This window comes from Xenopus laevis, chromosome 4L, assembly GCF_017654675.1.
Source record: "Xenopus laevis strain J_2021 chromosome 4L, Xenopus_laevis_v10.1, whole genome shotgun sequence".
In the NCBI taxonomy this organism is placed as follows: Eukaryota; Metazoa; Chordata; class Amphibia; order Anura; family Pipidae; genus Xenopus; species Xenopus laevis.
In genome coordinates this window covers 113169625-113189053 of record NC_054377.1, presented here as the reverse complement: position 1 = coordinate 113189053, position 19429 = coordinate 113169625, and the positions used below count along the sequence as shown (strand labels likewise).

Here is a 19429-nt window from a genome sequence, read left to right as displayed (position 1 = left end):
GTTAAATGTTTCTTGGCAGTACACAATGAAACTTATCCTGGAAATATTTTATTTTGTATTGTTGCAAACTTAAAAATGAAGGCTACAATTATTGGTAAGGCACATTCTGAGATCTCGTTGAGAGGGTCAGTCTCAGGTGTTTGCTTCGGACCCCTCCTTGGAAGCTTGGTCTGAGCCAAAGGAGTAAATACTGATGCTGTGTTCCTAAATGATACTCCAGGAACTTTACATTAGAAACATACAATGTGGCCTAAGATCAGAATAAACAGTGTATTTGAGTCCTTTCTGGACAATTTACTGCTTTCTTTGTTCTCAATTGCTGTACATAATCTTAATAGGAAGCATGTAGTTAGTATAGGTTTATATGTTAATTAGGATACCTTTGGAAACTAATAATAACAGTAATTTTATCCCTAAGCAGTCAAATGCAGCAAGGCTAATACAATGTAATGCACCTGCCCTTGGTCCAAATACACTACTGACTATGCTCTTGTGTTAGCATAAATTAACATTACTCCCAGAAAAGCCATTACTCTAGAATTCAGTATGGTTGGCTTTGGGTAGCCTGTCATCCAGCCAAAAATGGGATTTCACTCACTCTCACTCAATTCTGTCAAGCAGACAAAACACCTGGGAATTCCTTCCCATAATACTTGCTTCTTTATATTGTTTTAGGGCAAGCCACCAACAAAGAAAGCAAAAGTACTTCATAAAGCATCGTGGTCAGCCAAAATTAAAGCTTTCCTGAATTCTCAGAGCACAGGGCAGACGGCTGATGGAACACCTGCAGGGCAAGATGGTGAGAATAGCCAGAGTTTTCTATGCAAAATGTTAAAGAATCCTGCATAAAAGATTGTAATTTGACTGAGTTCTGGATTCAGTGCATTTCAGGTTTAATTAGGCACTGTTCTTTTAGAGAAGGTTCAAATGTGATTGCGTTAAACTGAACCTTCATTTTCTTATCCAGCATTGACTTTGGGCTTTGATTGGGGAAAATACATCACAGAAGGAAACTTTGAGGCTGCCCCTGTCACTTGCTTTAGACATGTAAGTTTTAGATGATCTCTATACCTTCCATTACCTGATGTGGATATCTTAATTCTGTTCTTTTCATCTTAATTTGTGTTGCATGCATTTCTTCTCTTGCTTGGTAACTGGATTTACAAGTATTGGAGTGATTGGAAACTTTATTAAAAGACCCAATCATGACTGGGTCATGTATACAACAAGTACGCAGTGCAGAATCAGCAGCACACTGGATTAGTTGGTTGGATGGCAAAGGATTAAAACAAATGAACCTGATGATAATTATAGACAATAACTATGGACTTTTAAAATGTACACCAACGTGTGAGATGATGATAATGCTCCCAACTCCACCCTCTGTACTCCACCCCCTCCTTCACTTCCCCTCTCTGTTAGGGGCACAGTTTATAAATCTTCACTGTAATTGTATATATTAGACTTGATAAAGTGCCAAGTGAGGTCTGACACACTAAAGCACTTTAGGCATCCAAACCACTATTCTGATTCTGACACTGATTCTCCACTGGGTAACTGAATTTAAACAGCATGTCAATCATTTCACTATGCTCGTGTCTTGCATACCTTTATAGTGAATGGTACAACCGTGCATGTATTTAAAACATGTTTTTCTTTTTAGGACTAGAAATGGTTTCTTAACAAGTTGTTCCTTTACGATATTATTGTACAATGACTTTTCTTCATGCATGAGGAGAAACTGAGCCATACTATGTGATGTTCCAAGTTCTACCTCTATCTGACAAATAACCTTTTGCCAATTTTTTTGGGGCCTTCAGACCAATATCCAAGGTTTTTGTTGATATGGTTTGCCTTGTCTCCCACCATACACATACCGAATATTGAATGAAACCTTTTCTTACAATAATATCTGTACCATGTACCTTCAGCCAATGGGCAGCACTGAGTAGAGCCACTGCCTTTTATTGCCAGACTTTACTGCTCATTTGTTCTACAGGAGCCATTGTGTAGCAATAGTGTCCATACTGCGGAAGGACAGGGAAATGGAGGGTAATGCCTGGTATTTTCCTAAACAGTGAGGGCCTCCAACTAACAGTACCCCTCCCACGCCACCACTTCTACTCTTAGCCCTTCTACAGTCAACTAGCAATGTGTTCCTTAACTGTATCCAGATAGTAGATGCTCCATTGGGTAGGGCTTAGAAGGTGTAGGCATTAGGGGCAGATATTTTTTGCTGCCAATGAATTTGTTCCACTCATTCTTTAAAGAGGTTGTTTACCTTTACATTAACCTTTATTATGATGTAGAGGGTGATATTCTGAGAAAATCGGCTGTCATGTTTTATTATTTGAGTTATTTAGCTTTTTATTCAGCAGCTCTCCAGTTTGCAATTTCAGCAGTCTGGTTGCTAGGATCCAAATTACCCCATTGAGACTTGAATATTAATAGGAGATGGACTGAATAGAATGATGAGTAGTAAAAAAAAAAAAATAGCAATAACAATATATTTGTAAAGAGTATTGTTTTTAGATAGGGTCAGTGAGCCCTATTTGAAAGCTGGAAAGAGTCAGAAAAAGTGAATTAATTAAAAACTTTAAAAAAGAAAAAATGAAGGCCAAATGAAACGTTGCTTAGAAGCAGTCATTCTATAACATACTAAACGTTAACTTAAGAATGAACCACTCTTTTTCTGTTTATTTTTGGTTACAGTAAGCAACACTGAAAGGGCCTGTAACTTCATCTTTCTATTTTTCCTAACGGAAATATTTTAAGCTGAAATTGTATTAACTGAATATATTAACTTTTTTTTTTTAAATATTTTGTGAAGGTGCCTCAGCCTTGCTTAAAAAAGAAGGAAAGCTCTATTTACTTGGGGGTGCCAAAAGTTACGCACCCCCAAGTGACTGTATATACTTAACTCACACCAGTCCAGCGGCTATTCCAGTGAGTACCACGGAGGAATCAACTTCTTTCTTCTTTCTTAAAATTTCCCATGGTAGATGCATGCGCAGTAGAACGAAATAGCCAACTTTTTCGGTAGAGCTCGGCTTTTCGCACTACTGAGCATGCGCACCCTTATGAAAAGAGAAGAAGCAGAAAGAGGATCGCTCTGTGGTGCTAGCTTGAAGAACCCCTGGACCGGTGTAGTTTTCTCCTTATAGGGGCACCCTCCAGGGTGTGAGGTAAGTATATACAATCACTTGGGGGTACCTAACTTTTGGCACCCCCAAGTAAATAGAGCTTCCCTTTTTCCTTTAAGCAGCTATTTTCTTACTGCAGTCTAGGCACAAGCATCATGTCACATCTCAAAGGGCCCTCTATTGTATTTTTGATCTCATTCATTATGCAATTGCTAATGTAAAAAATTACATGTTGTTCAAATATTAAAATAAGTATGGAGGTATGGCCTGACAGCCAAAGGGGGAGGGCATGATATGACATTAGTGAGGGCATGGCCAACTATCCGTTTATGTCATCTGTACCTTCAGTCACTGAATTCTTTTCTTGCACAGGTTCCTCTCTGTAATCAGTGGGATGATGTTGTAGAGGGGATTAAGGTGGAGAGTTTAAATACAGATGCTGTTCTTCCCAGTCGTGTCTATTGGATTTCTTCTGTTGTCAAGATAGCAGGTAGGCTTGTAGTGCAACCGTCCATTCGTTTTGTTGTATTTCTGTTTGCTCTGAGAGAGTGAAATGAGAATTGGCCAAACTTGCAGACAGAAATAGCCTTTAGCAACCCCTAGAAACTGAACTCTGCACAAGAATAAGGGCCTATGTGTAGCCTTGCCCTGCTATTAGGTTGCAAGTCAAAGCAAAGCTAGAAGTAATAAGTGGTGTGCTTGGTGCCTAGTCACATCAAGCATTTTGATTGCTACAATCGGTGACAGTGAGAATCGCCACAGGCTGTGTCCCAGTAGAGGGAACCTTGAGTAATCCAAAAGAGGTGATTGTTACCCAAAAGTAGAAATACCAGAGAGGCTGTTAAGTTTTGTTCTCCCAAAACGTATAGCGAAATCGCAAAACGAGTGCATCTCTATATGTATGGCCACCTTTACACAGCACTTACTTTCTCATATACAAAAACTCTTTAACATATAACCAAACAACCTTCCCACCCTCATAATTAACACTTAATTAGAGATTACTTGAATGGGTATTCTAAACTCATCAACAAGCTGTGCTAAAGACAAAACCAGAATTTTGAAGCATATTGCAGGTGGAAAAACTGTATCCTGACATTTCATTTTTTATTTGAACTAACTTCTGGCATTAACTTGGTCTTTGCACAGGTATATATTTACTTGTTCAGTTCAAGTTCCATCTGCAACATTAGTCATTGGTTTAGAGTCCTACTGTATTGGTATGTGCAGTGTGATCTCAATGAAAGCCATTACAATCTGCCCAATGCATTCGGCATTATTCTTGTCAATCCTTAAGGCTCTTGTGTTGTAATTTCCAATAAGTTTTACAAGATCTCATTTGCTGGAATGTTCCATTTGTGGCCTGAGGCAAAGCTTGCTTACAGGAGACCCTATAGCAAAACCCAACCTGATCATTCCCAGACAGTTGTGCATCTAACATTCAATTTGCATTATGGTTCAGTGGTTCTGAAATCTGCAGCTATAAAAACGTTTAATGGGATCTGGAGAGGTTAATATATCCTTTTCTAATTGTGGTCATCCAAACCATTGTGGATGGAGAGGCAGAACTGTCTGGTCTGTAAAAACGTCCATACTGCATATCTATTTTCCCTTTAGCTTAGGGTATATAGAACAACTTTCCATGTTACAATGCATTGGGTAAGAATTAGCCACTGTGGATCTGGAGGAACATGTTTTTGCATGCCTAAAACTACTGTGCTTGTTGTTTTAGGTTACAAGGCTTTATTGCAATATGAAGGTTTTGAAGATGACTCGAGCCATAACTACTGGTGCAACTTGGGAACAGTGGAAATTCATCCCATTGGATGGTGTGCAGTTAACAGCAAAATTCTGGTTCCACCCCAATGTAAGAAATATTTCACAGACTCTTTTTTATCTTAAAGGGATACTGTCATGGGAAAAAAAAAATTCAAAATGAATCAGTTAATAGTGCTGCTCCAGCAAAATTCTGCACTGAAATCTATTTCTCAAAAGAGCAAACAGATTTTTTTATATTCAATATTGAAATCTGACATGGGGCTAGACATATTGTCAATTTCCCAGCTGCCCCAAGTCATGTGACTTGTACTCTAATAAACTTAAATCACTCCTTACTGCTATACTGCAAGTTGGAGTGATATCACCCCCCCCCCCAGCTTCCAAACAAAAGAACAATGGGAAGGTAACCAGATAACAGCTCCCTAACACAAGATAACAGCTGCCTGGTAGATCTAAGAACAACACTCAATAGTAAAAACCCATGTCTCACTGAGACACATTCAGTTACATTGAGAAAGAAAAACAGCAGCCTGCCAGAAAGCATTTCTCTCCTAAAGTGCAGGCACAAGTCACATGACATGGGGCAGCTGGGAAATTGACAAAATGTCTAGCCCCATGTCAGATTTCAAAATTGAATATAAAAAAATCTGTTTGCTCTTTTGGTAAATGGATTTCAGTGCATAATTCTGCTGGAGTAGCACTATTAACTGATGTCTTTTGAAAAAAACATGTTTTCTGATGACAGGATCCCTTTAACTGTTTGTATGGGTGTGTCTGCCTATGTGTATTCTAAGGAAAGCTGTTGTGCCAGTCATGTGTCAGAAGGTAAGGCTCAACACAGAACATTTATAAACCTTTTGTATATAATAAGAATATCGATAGATACAAAGATGAAAACATTTTTTGCAAGATAATTGTAAACCCTAATACAATCTAGTACATGTAATTGCTCAAGAACATTTTCAGTACCTGTATATATCGTATTTTATATCATAATATATTTTATATCTTCTAAAATATATTTTAACTTCATATGGTGTTCCAATCCAAATCCAAAAATTGTGTACACAGAACGATAAACCACACTCTGGTCCTTATCATTCCCCTGGACTTGCTAGTACTGTTACCAAATCAAATAGGAGACACTGCTCCCTCCACAGCTGAAAAAACACCTACTGGCATTCCTATTTATACAGGCCAAACTATTATTAGCTATGAGATGGAAATGTAGTCTTGCCCCCTCTCATCACCAATGGTGTGACGTAGTTAAGGGATGGTTTACCTTTAAATGAACTTTAAGTATGATATAGACATTTGCAATTGTTTTTTTTATATTTTGTGGTTATTGAATTATTTTGTTTTCCCAGTTTGGAATTTGAACAGGCTATCTGGTTGCTAGGGTCCAGTTTACCCTAGCAACTAGGCAGTGATTTGAATGAAAGACTGGAGTATGAATGGATGAGGGCCTGAATGTCCAAATTACAGCTAGCCGACCTTTCGCCACTGTGTATTTTGCTCCTCTGAATGCCACGCAAGTTACGGGGCAATAGGGGACACCTATGTGCCTCTATCCCCCCCCCCACCTGCCATTCTTGAATGGAGCATTGCCTAATGCAGGCAGTGTTCTATTCAGGGCACAGTCTGCATATCTCAGTGCTCTGAAACAGAGCATACAAAAAATGAAAGTTTTTGTGAAGGAATGAAAATATAACGTATTGTTGCCCTGCACTGGTACTAGTGTGTTTGCTTCATAAACTCTACTATAGTTTATATAAACAAGCTTCTGTGTAGCTATGGGGGCAGCCATTCAAAGGAGAAAAGGCACAAGATACACATCAGATAACAGATAAGCTCTGCAATATACAATGGGATTCTTCAGAACTTATCTGTTATCTACTGAGTATCCTGTGCTTGAATGGCTTCCCCCATGGCTACACAGCAGCTTGTTTATATAAACTATAGTAGAGTTTCTGAAGTAAACCCATCCGTTTTACCAGTGCAGGGCAACACTATGTTATACTTCATTTTTTTTTTTTTTGTTATTGTTCCTTTAATGTCCCTGTGTCCAGGTACCAAATTCAAGTAGCAGGAGCAGGGTATGCCTTTAATATATACAAAAGTAATTATTCCTAACACATTCAATAGAAAGCAATAGAGATCACTAGACCAGAAACTGAAGATAAATTTAAAGTGTTCCCTTACCTCGCAGCCATCCTTTCAAAGTTTACCAATTGGAGAGAATACCTTATGAAGAAATTGGTGGGGTCACATACCATACCTGTGGATTTCCATATCAAGGTATCTAAACTGCTGATGTAAATTGTATTTTTCCCCTGTTTACCTGTATAGTCAAAGGAAGAAGGACCCGATGCATGTGTTTCTAAGATGCTGGGGATAGGAAGCAGGACCAGTAGGGTGGGACAAAGTTCAAGGGGGCACTTTGGTAACACAATGGTAACAATTGTTGCCTTGGGTTCATTACAGTGTAAGGTGCTGTTTACCGTATCTGAAATTAGCATCTTTCCTGTGTTTCCCACAGTCCACTACTGCATGGAATATGTCTGTAGGAAAGTGCATGAGGGGCAGGCATTAAGTTTGCACCCACCCATTTACATGAAAAATTTTGATATGGATAAGCACAAGTACATATTGAAAATTAAATAAGGGAAATTGGCTCCATGCATCCAGATATAAAAGAATCCCTCTTGGTTTAAAGGACAAGGAATGTTTAAACTTAAGCATGTTGCATTATAACGGTTTGTTCTTATTCTTTTAAGAACTCTTACTGTTTCCTTAACTCCTCTTGCACAAATAAATCACATTGATGGCGGCTGCAAAAGAACTTCAAAGAGAAGAATTAGGAAGGAGATTTACAACAAAGTGAATGTGTTTAAACTTGAAATAACTTGGCGATTCACTTCACTGTATGGAGGATTCTCATTATAGCAAAGAATGTTAGGCAAGCTTTCATTCTCCATTAAACGAGTTGTTCACCTTCCAACACTTTTTTTTCAGTTCAGTTGGTTTCAGATAATTCACCAGAAAGACTTTTTCCAATTACTTTCTATTTTCTAGGTGTGACCATTTTTCTAATATTGAAGTATAAAGTTTAATTTTTCACCTTCTTAAAGGGGACATATAGCATACATTTTCACAATGCTTTAAACCATTTCAAATAATGTAAAATAGAAGAGAGTGTTTTTATTTCAATACCTTTTGCATCAAAAAACGCCTGTATTAGCTTGAAAACTGTTCTCAGCCCTCCCCCTTTGAAACTTCCTGTCTCAGACTCTTCAGTATCTGAACTGCAGCCGACGGCTCTTTCTGTATAAGCTATAGAGCAACAGCCAATGAGGGAGGAGTGGGCGTGTCTGTGATGTCTCTCTCAGTCCTTCCCTGCAGACTTCTGTTAACCCTTACTGCTGGTTTTCCCTTCCCTGCTCCTTTCTCTCCCTCTCTGTCCTATTTATGTAACCCCCTCTCTGCCCTGTTTGTTTTCCTCCCCCTCCCTTCACTGCTTGTTCCTTTCTCTTGCCCTGCAATAATTGTGGAAAAGAAAGAAAAGCAAATTTCTGTATAAATAATACATAATCTGCTGCTAAAAGTATTTTATTCTTTTCTGGGGGCAATGAGCAGTATGAGCAGTTAGTGTAAGTACCATGGTCATTTTCTACCCAGTATTATGTTGTATACAACCAGCAATCAACGTCTTTTTGGGGTTTCCTTTGTAACTCCCTGCATCTGTTGTTATATGTTATACAATTCCATCAGCTGCATTTATTCCCTTGCAACTCCCTGCACCTCATTATAAATTGTTCCATAACAGCTGCATTTCTCCTTGCAACTCCCTGCACCTGATCATAAATTATCCCAGAACAGCTGCATTTATTCCCTTGCAACTCCCTGCATCTCCCTATAAATTCTTCCATAACAGCTGTATTTCCTCTTGCAACTCCCTGCACCTCCCTATAAATTGTTCCATAACAGCTGCATTTCCCCTTGCAACTCCCTACACCTGATCAAAAATGATCCCAGAACAGCTGCGATTATTCCCTTGCAACTCCCTGCACCTCCCTATAAATTGTTCCATAACAGCTGTATTTCCTCTTGCAACTCCCTGCATTTCCCCTTGCAACTCCCTGCATCTGATAAAAAATTATCCCAGAGCAGCTGTATTTATTCCCTTGCAACTCCCTGCACCTCCCTATAAATTGTTCCATAACAGCTGAACTTCCCTTTGCAACTCCCTGCACCTCCCTATAAATTGATACACAACAGCTGCATTTCCCCTTGCAACTCCCTGCACCTGATCATAAATTGTTACACAACAGCTGCATTTCCCCTTGCAACTCCCTGCACCTGATCATAAATTGTTACACAACAGCTGCATTTCCCTTGCAACTCCCTGCACCTGATCATAAACTGTTCCACAACAGCTGTATTTCCTCTTATAACTCCCTGCACCTGATCATAAACTGCTCCACAAGAGCTGCATTTTACCTTGCAACTCCATGCACCTGGTCATAAAATGTTCCAGAACAGCTGCATTTTACCTTCCAACTCCCTGCACCTGGTCATAAATTGTTCCAGAAGAGCTGCATTTCCCCTTGCAACTCCCTGCACCTGGTCATAAACTGATCCACAACAGCTGCATTCCCCTTGCAACTCCCTGCACCTGGTCATAAATTGTTTCAGAAAAGTTGCATTTTACCTTGCAACTCCCTGCGCCTGGTCATAAATTGTTTAAGAACAGCTGCATTTCCCCTTGCAACTCCCTGCACCTGGTCATAAATTGTTCCTAAACAGCTGCATTTTACCTTGCAACTCCCTGCACCTGATCATAAATTGTTCCAGAATAGCTGCATTTCCCCTTGCAACTCCCTGCACCTGATCATAAATTGTTCCAGAATAGCTGCATTTCCCCTTGCAACTCCCTGCACCTGATCATAAATTGTTCCAGAATAGCTGCATTTCCCCTTGCAACTCCCTGCACCTGGTCATAAATTGTTCCAGAATAGCTGCATTTCCCCTTGCAACTCCCTGCACCTGGTCATAAATTGTTCCAGAATAGCTGCATTTCCCCTTGCAACTCCCTGCACCTGGTCATAAATTGTTCCAGAACAGCTGCATTTACTCCCTTGCAACTCCCTGCACCTGATCATATATGAATATGAAGGAAAACAAAGCTACAGCTGCTGTTCTGCAATATCATAACAGTGAATACTAATGGACACTGTTTGTATAAGTTTTATAATGTAATAGAGGCAGGGAGTTGCACAGTGTATAACAATATATTATGGACTATAGATTATGTCCAGGGACATGTGTGACTGATGCCTATTTGCTGTGGAACACAGGACAATACTGTTGTACTTTAAATAAGAGAAAATACTATTATATTACTATTACAGTTTGTATTAACTTTCACATACCGGTATATTGATTAATGTTGAGCATTTCAGGGATGCTGTTATAAGTGAATGATCAGGCAGCAGCATAAGACAGTTATGTGCAGGCTGGACACACAGGACAGAGGGTGGGAGGGGAGGGGTTTGGCTGCTAAAGCTCAGGAGTTCAGCCTGTCAGTCAGTGCTGTGACCACTTCCTGTGAGAGAATGAACAGACACTCCCACTCTTCATTTCAGCCTAGCTTCTGACCTGAGGTTCTCTCTGCAGCTCTGATATAATGACAGTTCTAGGAGGTAAAATGCTTTCAAAACGTTTTTCTTTCTGCATCATTACATGTTTTGAGGAAGGATGTGCAATATATCTGAATATGAAGGTTATATGAAATGTCCCCTTTAAGCAGCCTTGGAAGGGGGGGGGGTCGTTGACCCTGTAAACTGTTCTAAATTGATACATTTAGTGGATACATTTCTTATCTTTGTCCCTGCTGAGCAGAATCTCTGGGTTTCTTTACAGGCAGCTGTTAGAATTGATACAATAGTTGTTAATACTCCAGAGATGCTGCTGAGAAATGTATCAACTAAATGTTGCAAAATTGTCTACACCTGAATTACTGAGCTGCCAGACTCAAACACCAGAGACAGGAACATTCAACTTTACACTTAGATTTTGAAAAAAACTGTAAAAAATGGTAAGTAATTGAAAAACTTTTTTTTTTCTGGAGACTAATCTGAATTGAACTGAAAAAAAGTGTGCAATGTGGAAAGTGAACAACCCCTTTAATGACTGTACTTTTTTGCAGGTCCTGAGGAGCATTTACTCTTTTTCTCTCATTCTTTTGTCTCTGCCTTTTGTATTCAGTATAACTCACTAATGCCTCATCTTTAGATGACTGAAAGTTTCAGATGCCCATTCAGACAGGGCATGCGGGTGGAGGCTGTGGACAAGATGAAGATGTCCAGAGTGAGGTCAGCTGTGGTGGATACAGTAATTGGAGGTCGAATGAGACTTTTGTATGAGGATGGTGAAAAAAATGACGATTTCTGGTGCCACATGACCAGCCCTTTGATCCATCCTGTAGGCTGGGCTCAGAAGGTTGGCCACAATATCAAACCTCCAGGTATTTTCTTCTGAGTATAGTTCCCAAATGTTATATAAAAAGTGGCATCCTTACCAGTTCAGTTTTTTTTCCTGTCCCAGCCACAGTATACGCGTATGCTCTTGATATTAGGGATGCACCGAATCCAGGATTCTGCCTTTTTCAGCAGGATTCGGATTTGGCTGAATCCTTCTGCCCAGCCGAACCAAATCCTAATTTGCATATGCAAATTAGAGGCGGGGAGGGAAATCCAGTGACAAGGAAGTAAAAAATGTTTTCCCCTTCCCACCCCTAATTTGCATATGCAAATTCTGATTAGTTTCTGTATTCGGCCAAATCTTGCCAAAGGATTTGGGGGTTCGGCCGAATCCAAAATAGTGGATTCGGTGCATCCCTACTTGATATGACAGCATCGCTTATCTATGCATGCCCATACTTTGTCCTGGTAATAGTGTATACTTCATCCATTTCCTTTACTCCAACACACACACAATAGCTTTCTGCATTTTGCGGCAATAATTAGAATCTCTTTTCGAGATTGTTTAAATACACGTACATTTATGTGCACACTAAACGGCACGTGGCATCACCTGACACTTGCAAACTTATGTGTCCTTATTTCACATACCTTGCTTGCTCCAGCCCATGGTGATGTGATCATAAATATTTAGCCAAGTCAATGTATTGTTAATAGATCTTAACATTAAAATATCTAAGTTGAATGGCTCTGGGTTAATAGAATTCAAGTTTGTGTTTGGTGACTTTTTGAATTGTGTTTGTGGAAGGGTGGAGGACTTTGTAAGTAACTATTGTTTATAATTTTTCCAGACCTGAAGAGATTTGAAATGTCCAGTCATCCCACTTTCCGCAAAGTGTACTGTGATGCTGTGCCTCACCTCTTCAAACAAGTAAGTGTAACAGCCAGGGAAGAATAACAGTAACCTTGTAGAGAATGGTGTAAAGTGCTAAGACATACAGTTATCCAGCTGTCACATATAGCGTTCCTTTTCTTTTCTGCAGTCACTGCTTTAATAACCAAATGTATTACATGGAAAGTGCATTATATTTACCCCCAGTAGAGCCAGATTAAGAGGGCAGGTGTTGAAGGCAAGGACACCCAAATGTCTGCCCCACTAGTCCACCCGTTTGAGATCCTCGATAATTTCCACACACTCCATATTGTGTTCTCAGCATTGCAATACCAGGACAGAGATAAAAAAAAGGCAGTAGATGCATATTCCTAATGCCCCTTTGTGCCCATGCTTCTGCCGCCTCCAACTCCGTTTCACAGTAACAATTTTAGTGTCTGCATAAATTTCACTTGTAAATAGGTGGTCATATTGTGGTAAATACCTTAGGGGGCACAGTTAGACACAAAAAAAAATTCAGCAATTTACCAGGGGAAAAACAATTTATGAAGTGCAGTAAGCAAAGTGAAGTTTTGAGTCGCAATGTTTCTTTTTTCCCCACAATGCAGCATTTTTTACTAGAATTTCAGCACCATTGCATCTTCCACAACTGAGCAGAAATCTGACTGGCATAATTTCCAGTGTTCTGCATGCAAGTGGCGTCTGTGCCCTATTCTTTAAGCACAATTGTACTATACCTACCTATTGACACTGGGTGTGAAGGAAAATCTGCAGCTACAGCCTGTCAGGAAGTGTCCGTAGATCCAGAGTTCCCCTGTGTCAATAGGTGCATCTTCGCTTGATATGGAGTTGAAGGCTAGAAGGACTGAGTGCACCTATAAAGTGCAAAGAGTACATTTTGAAGCAAATACCTTTAAAGAATGGCTTTTTAAGCATAACTTCCTGTGTCGGAAATGCAGGAGCGCAAAATGTTGATGAAACAAGATTTCATCAACACTTTAAACTACCACTTTAAATTTTCATAGAATTCTTAATAATTTACTATTTGACTATAAATTATGTAAAGGATGTAGATCCTGCAGCTGGAGAAAGGACACTAAAAGGTTAAAAGTGACTTCTCCTCCTGTTTAGGGATACATCCCTTGCCTGCTTTCCTCCATCCCCAGTTTTCTTTTAGTGTCCTCAGAAGGAGGAAGGACCTTTTTGGGTGACCCTGAGCGCATATGACATCAAATGCGAGTCAAGACCATGTCACCACCTGGGGCTAGGGACTGAATGAGGAGGAAATTGGCAGACAGACTTCCTGCACCGCGAAACAATAGATTAGGGAGAGTGGAGCTTCCACCCCCATGTGTTCTTCTCCTTGGTTCAGAGATGGGGAACGTCTCAGGTGTAACAAACAAAGGAAAGTTGTGCTCACCACTATTTTTTAAAACCATTAGGCGGGGGTGCAATGAGGCTGTGACCACAAGCGTAGGACTGGCCAGATATGGGATGACTTTGACGTAGTTGGCCAGCTTAAATATATTGCAATATATGGACAAACAATCCCTGTTTTGTTTAAAGGGTAAGGCATTTTTTAGTAGAAGTATGCACAAAATGTCGCTGTCTTAAATATATTGATAATGGGTTGAGTGCAGAGGACTCTTGTGTTTGACTGAACGTCTCAGGTGGACATTATGGCGTTGCGCTATAATCTCAAGATACCACAGTTTGTTGCAATATGTAAGGACCCACTGGCAGTTCGAGCTGGTTTACGTGTTCCCACCTCTGACACTACTCCCCAGAATCCTAAAGAAGATCAAGAGGGACGGAACCAGGTCCTAGTGGCCCCCTACTTGCTAAGGCATCCTTGGTTCACAGACATAGTAGCAACGGCGGCAGATGAACCTCTGCATCTACCCCTGTCTTTCTGTTGCAGGGATCTGTCATCCACCAGAATTAACAGCGGCTGACTTTAATGGCGTGGCTCTTGAAGCCCTGATTTTGCCAAGAAAGGGATCACTTCAGAGCCGATCCCCACCATGTTGCATACACGTAAACCAATTTCAGCCAAGATCTACCACAGGATGTGGAGGAGCTTCATTTCCTGGTGCAAATCCTCTGAGAGGGATCAGCCAATCCTTCAGCAAGAGACATATCCTCTCCTTCCTGCAGGAGGGGTTGGCAAAGGGGCTGGCTCTGAGCTCTCTCAAAGTGCAGGTATCAGCACTTTTCATGTTCTACCAAAGCCAGACTGCAACATCAGGCCCTTTCTTTAGGGTGTCACTGGCCTGGAACCCACTTACAGACACTCGGTCCCCTTTTGGAACCTTAACCTTGTCTTCACGGTCCTTCAGGAGGATCCTTTTGAACTGCTGGACCTCATCCCACTGGCCACCCTGTCTTGCAAGGTGGCAATCACTTTGGCGAGGCGGATCTCTTGTCACCGTCACCATCCCTGGTGTTTCACACAGAGAAGACAGTTCTCCGGGCCAATCCCTGAATTCCTGCCCAAGGTCATCTCCAAGTTCCACCTCAACCAGGACATTGTGGTGCCATCCTTTTGCCCGAAATACACCATACCAGGGAGCAGAAACTCCATAATCTGGACGTGGTCAGAGCTTTGTAAGTCACTACGCAGGTAAGATGCACTGGTTGTTATCCCAGAGGTCCCCCCAAGAAGGGCCTGAATGCATCAAAAGCTACCCTGGCTAGGTGTATATGATCCACCATAAGCAGGGCATATGCAATCAAGGGCCGATCTCCCCCTTTCAGTGTTCAGGCTCACTCAACATGGTCTTTCAGCACCTCCTGGGTGGTGAGACATCAGGCGTCGGCAAAACAAGTTTGCAAGGCAGCCACATGGAGCTTGCTGCATACCTTTTACAGGGAGCACACGCAGGCTTTGGCCGAGGAAGCCTTTGAAAGGAAGGTACTTCAGACTGCAGCCATTTAGGCTCTCTAACAAGGTTCCCACCCTCAGGGGAAGCTTTAGGATGTCCCCATAGTGCCTGTATCTATTTTATTTACCGTTAAATCTTTTTCCTTTGACCTACGTTGGAGGAGACAGGCCTTTCCTCCCTGGAGTTACCGTTTTGAGAAGGGCAGTCTGTAAGGCCCAAAGGCTTCAGGAGTAGTGAGGACCAGAGGAGGAGGTAGCAATGTCCAAGTTCGTAGTACAGATTAGGATGAGACGAGAGAATGGTCAAACAGGCAACAAGATCAGTCCAGGCAGAAGAGGTTCAAGGTCGAGGAATTCAGGCAAAAGGTCGGTACACAATAGCAAAGTTTCACAAGATCACACCCAGGAGTAGCAAGCTAAAACCTATAATTGGGCACTGAAGAATTTCCAGAGCTCCTTAATATAGGCCTAGATTTGGCTCCAATTTTGGACGCATCGGCGTCATGACGTGTGTGCGGACGCGCTGGCGTCAGCGACCGACGCCGGCGCACATTATTGACGCCGACGTCCGTTCCGTCACCGGCGACCAATCAGAGTGCGGGAAGAGGCAGGCATCATCCGGCTGCGTCCGTGAGGAACCAGGGAGCCACCATCTTGGACGCCATCTTGGCCACCATTTTGGGAACTGATCTCGGATTCCATTACACAGTCAAGTGGACCTGCTGTCCTATTAAGTTGCTATTCAGTTAAACCTGGAGTTCCTCAGGCTTGTTCCTGTTCCTTGAATTATATGGGCCGTGGGTGTGGAACTCCTACTCTGTTTAGGGTTCTTAGTCACTGGGCTGTTCTCTCCTTCTTGGGTCAAGAAAACTGGAGATGGAGGGAAGCAGGCAGGGGATGTAGTCCTGAGCAGGAGGAGGAGTCAATTTTAACCTTTAATGTCCTTTTTCCAGCTGCATCTACATCCCCTAATGTAGGAGAAGAGAAAAAGATTTAATGGTAAGTAAATAATCTCTCGTTTTCCTCCAACTGATTAAGTAAGCATTAGAAAAGTAAGTGGAGGTAACAATTTTGTCCTGAATGCAACTTTAACTATAAGCAAAAATATTTGAACTTGGGATGAAAAACGTGGTTAACTTGAATTCTTGTGGGACAAAAAAATGTCCCTTATTGTTTTATCATTTCAGATGTCCTACATTTCTTAAAAACAGTTAACTTGGCCTTGCTCTGATGTCTGTTGACTATGACTTCTGAATTTTACTTTATAAATTCATAACTGTATGTCTCACATGCAAATGATTTGCTAGAGTCCTCCGTTAAAGGGAAATTGTATTCAAAAACCGTTTTTTACATTTGAAAGAAGATTTAATTTTTAGAAACTTTACAGTGTGCGTTAAAGGGGATGTTCACCTTCTTACAAATATCTGAATTTGAACAACTTATTGTTTCTCCAGTGGCATGCCCCGCTTGATTTTCTGAACCCCGCCACTAGGTGTCAAAAAACCCAGTGCTACTGCACACACTTCTTCCATTCTGGTTCTCTTTGCTATGATTGGATGGCACAATTGCACTTGTTCCCCTCCCCATTTTGTTTCTGCCTGTCTCTTCTTTCTAATAGATTGTGAGCTTTTCATGGCAGGGACCCCATCACTACTGTGTATTGAAACACCTAGCACTTAAGTATTTATTTTCCCTTCTAATTTATAATAACTTTACACCTGTTTGTGTGTAGGCTTTGTAAAGTACTAATTACATTTGTGGTGCAATATAAATACAATACAACATACAATTGAGCCAATCAAACCAATGGTTGCAAATTAAAGTGGGCATTGTGCAATTGCACTGCATTGTTTAATTTACTTTTTCACCATCCTGTGGGCAGGTTGGGTTGTCCCAAACAAAGAGTTGGCAACCCCACCCATTCGGACAAAATAAGGAAACTTTAGGACCAGCCTGAATAACCATTTTTTTGTTACTTCAAGTGAAAGACAAGTTTCTGTCTGTCTTTTGCTTCCCTTCTCTGTTTGCAAGACTACAGAAATAGTGTGTCAGAAATCAAGTCTCGGCCAAGACTCCAGTTCTTACAATGCCTTTTTAAGGTTCTGTTACTATTCTTCTCAAGTCATTGTGAGAAATGGAATCTTGGTTGGGGGAAGATGGCAGCTGATACAATATGTTAATGGTACAAGTTGTCGGGAACAGGGAAGGAGGGAATTCTAAACAAAAACTCATTTTACTTTTACTTTGTAGATGAGAGTTGCATATCCTGAAGGCACCTGGTTTGAAGAGGGAATGAAGCTAGAAGCAATTGACCCACTAAATCTTGGCAATATCTGTGTTGCTACTGTCTGCAAGGTAATACACTGATAGCACAATGAAGAATTTGGTCAACAGTGCTATATAGAGTTCCCAGAGAACTTTATTTAGAAATGTATTTTATGTTATGTTAAAATACAATAAAGCACATTTATTAGTGCCCCAGACTAAAGGTGGCCATAGACGTAGAGATCCGCTCGTTAGCGGATCTCTGCCGATATGCCCACATTGAAGTGGGTGAGATCGGGCTGATCCAATCGTGGGCCCTAGGGCCCAACGATCGGATCATAATGCAGGAGAACAGGCAGTCGGATTGCATACACACAGATGCGGCCCCGATTCGACTGGATTTTTTAACCCGCCGATCAAGATCTGGCTGACTTTCAGGCAGATATCGATTGGGAAAGCACGTCGGATTGCCCCACACACGGGCCAATAAGCTGCCGACTCGTCTGTCGGCAGCTTTTATCGGCGCATGTATGGGGGCCTTTAATGCAAAATTGAATCGATTGGTGTAGGCTGCACTCGGCACCTTGTGCTAGATTGAAAATATAGTGCAAAGTGCAGAGTCTAGCACTGTTTAGTGCTAGAGAGTCCCGTCTCTCCTGATTTTTGTACACCCTGGTGTTCTCTTGCCAACTTAATATTATTAATATAATTTTTGTACTGTCCTTTATACAGTATAGCATCTACATATTTTGTAGCACTTTACAGAGACTATACATAATTCACATGAGTTCCTGCCCCATGTATTGCTGTATTCAGATAGAGACTCCATTCTAGGAGCTGAGCAGTAGTGCACAACCCATGAGCAATATGCAAAACGCCAGTATGCCCCTATTTTCTGCACACTTCTCCTGGCTGCATAAAAGATGCCTAATTCTACCAGACAAGTATGATCTATGATTCCGGTATTTCTCAGAACCTTTTGCATAGTTTTTTAGTTTTTACAAATACAAATATAATGCTGACGCCAGTTTTGATATAATCACTATCATACTGATATATAAACTCTGATGTATGTTTATTTTCAAGCCATCAGTATTGTTATTTATGTTTGCATTTTGCTACAGATTCTGTTGGATGGATATCTCATGGTGGGCTTGGACAGTACACCCTCTGCTGATGGCTCAGAGTGGTTTTGTTACCATGCTTCATCACCTTCTATGTTTCCTGTGGGGTTCTGTAATAAGTATGATATCGAGTTGACACCTCCTGCAGGTAATTTCTGTTATTGTAAATTAATTTAAATTATAGGCCAAATATTTGCATTCTATGAGGAGGTAAGCAAAAACCTAGGCATTGGAGTGGATGCAATCTGCTTAGATTTTGCTAAATGATTTGATAGAGAATCACACAGAGGGTTACATGAGTCTGTCCTTGGTTCTTTTTAATTTGTTCAGAAATACGTTGAGGTGGGCATTGTAAGTACTGTCTCTGTTTTTGCTGTCTGCTTATATGAATTTAACAACACTATGGGGGTTTTTTTATCAAAGGTCGAGTTGTGTTTTTTGAGCATAGTTTCAGTATAAAACTCAATTATATTTGGGATAAAAAAAGCTAGAATTTTTCGAGATTTATTATGCCCCGAAGCTGCAAAAAGCTTGAACCCGAAAATACTGCAGCTAAAACCTGTCTAGGTCATGTAGAAGTCAATGACCGAGGTCCCATGAACCATATGAAGATCTTTTTAGCCTTCATGATTTTCGGGAGGGGGGGAAGATTTCAGTGGTTTGCTCTCAAAAACACGATCAATTTGAGGTATTCAAGGTTTTTTCGCCAATAACTCGATGGATTCAAGTATCCATTTGAGTTTTTACATTTGAGTTTTTTCATAAATAAGCAATTGAGTTGTGAGTTTATTCGAGGTAGAAAAAAACTCACAAACACGACTTTTGATTAGTAACCCCCTATAAGTTCCATGCAGGATGTT

General features: G+C 40.8%; 1 protein-coding gene across 3 annotated transcripts in view; it reads left to right on the top strand.

Moving 5' to 3' along the window:
• The window catches only part of l3mbtl2.L (L3MBTL2, polycomb repressive complex 1 subunit L homeolog), a 40007-nt gene that overhangs the window by 4957 nt on the left and 15621 nt on the right, over positions 1-19429 (top strand). For all 3 annotated transcript variants that reach the window (XR_005967040.1, XM_018258770.2, XM_041590660.1), the window contains exons 4-12: positions 676-799; positions 968-1047; positions 3516-3633; positions 4876-5010; positions 7132-7220; positions 11217-11448; positions 12256-12335; positions 17431-17535; positions 18570-18717. Coding sequence is in view for 2 of the 3 variants with exons in the window: in XM_018258770.2 (XP_018114259.1) it covers positions 676-799; positions 968-1047; positions 3516-3633; positions 4876-5010; positions 7132-7220; positions 11217-11448; positions 12256-12335; positions 17431-17535; positions 18570-18717 (1111 nt within the window). In the remaining variant the exon portion in view is untranslated. The remainder of the gene's footprint in view (positions 1-675; positions 800-967; positions 1048-3515; positions 3634-4875; positions 5011-7131; positions 7221-11216; positions 11449-12255; positions 12336-17430; positions 17536-18569; positions 18718-19429) is intronic.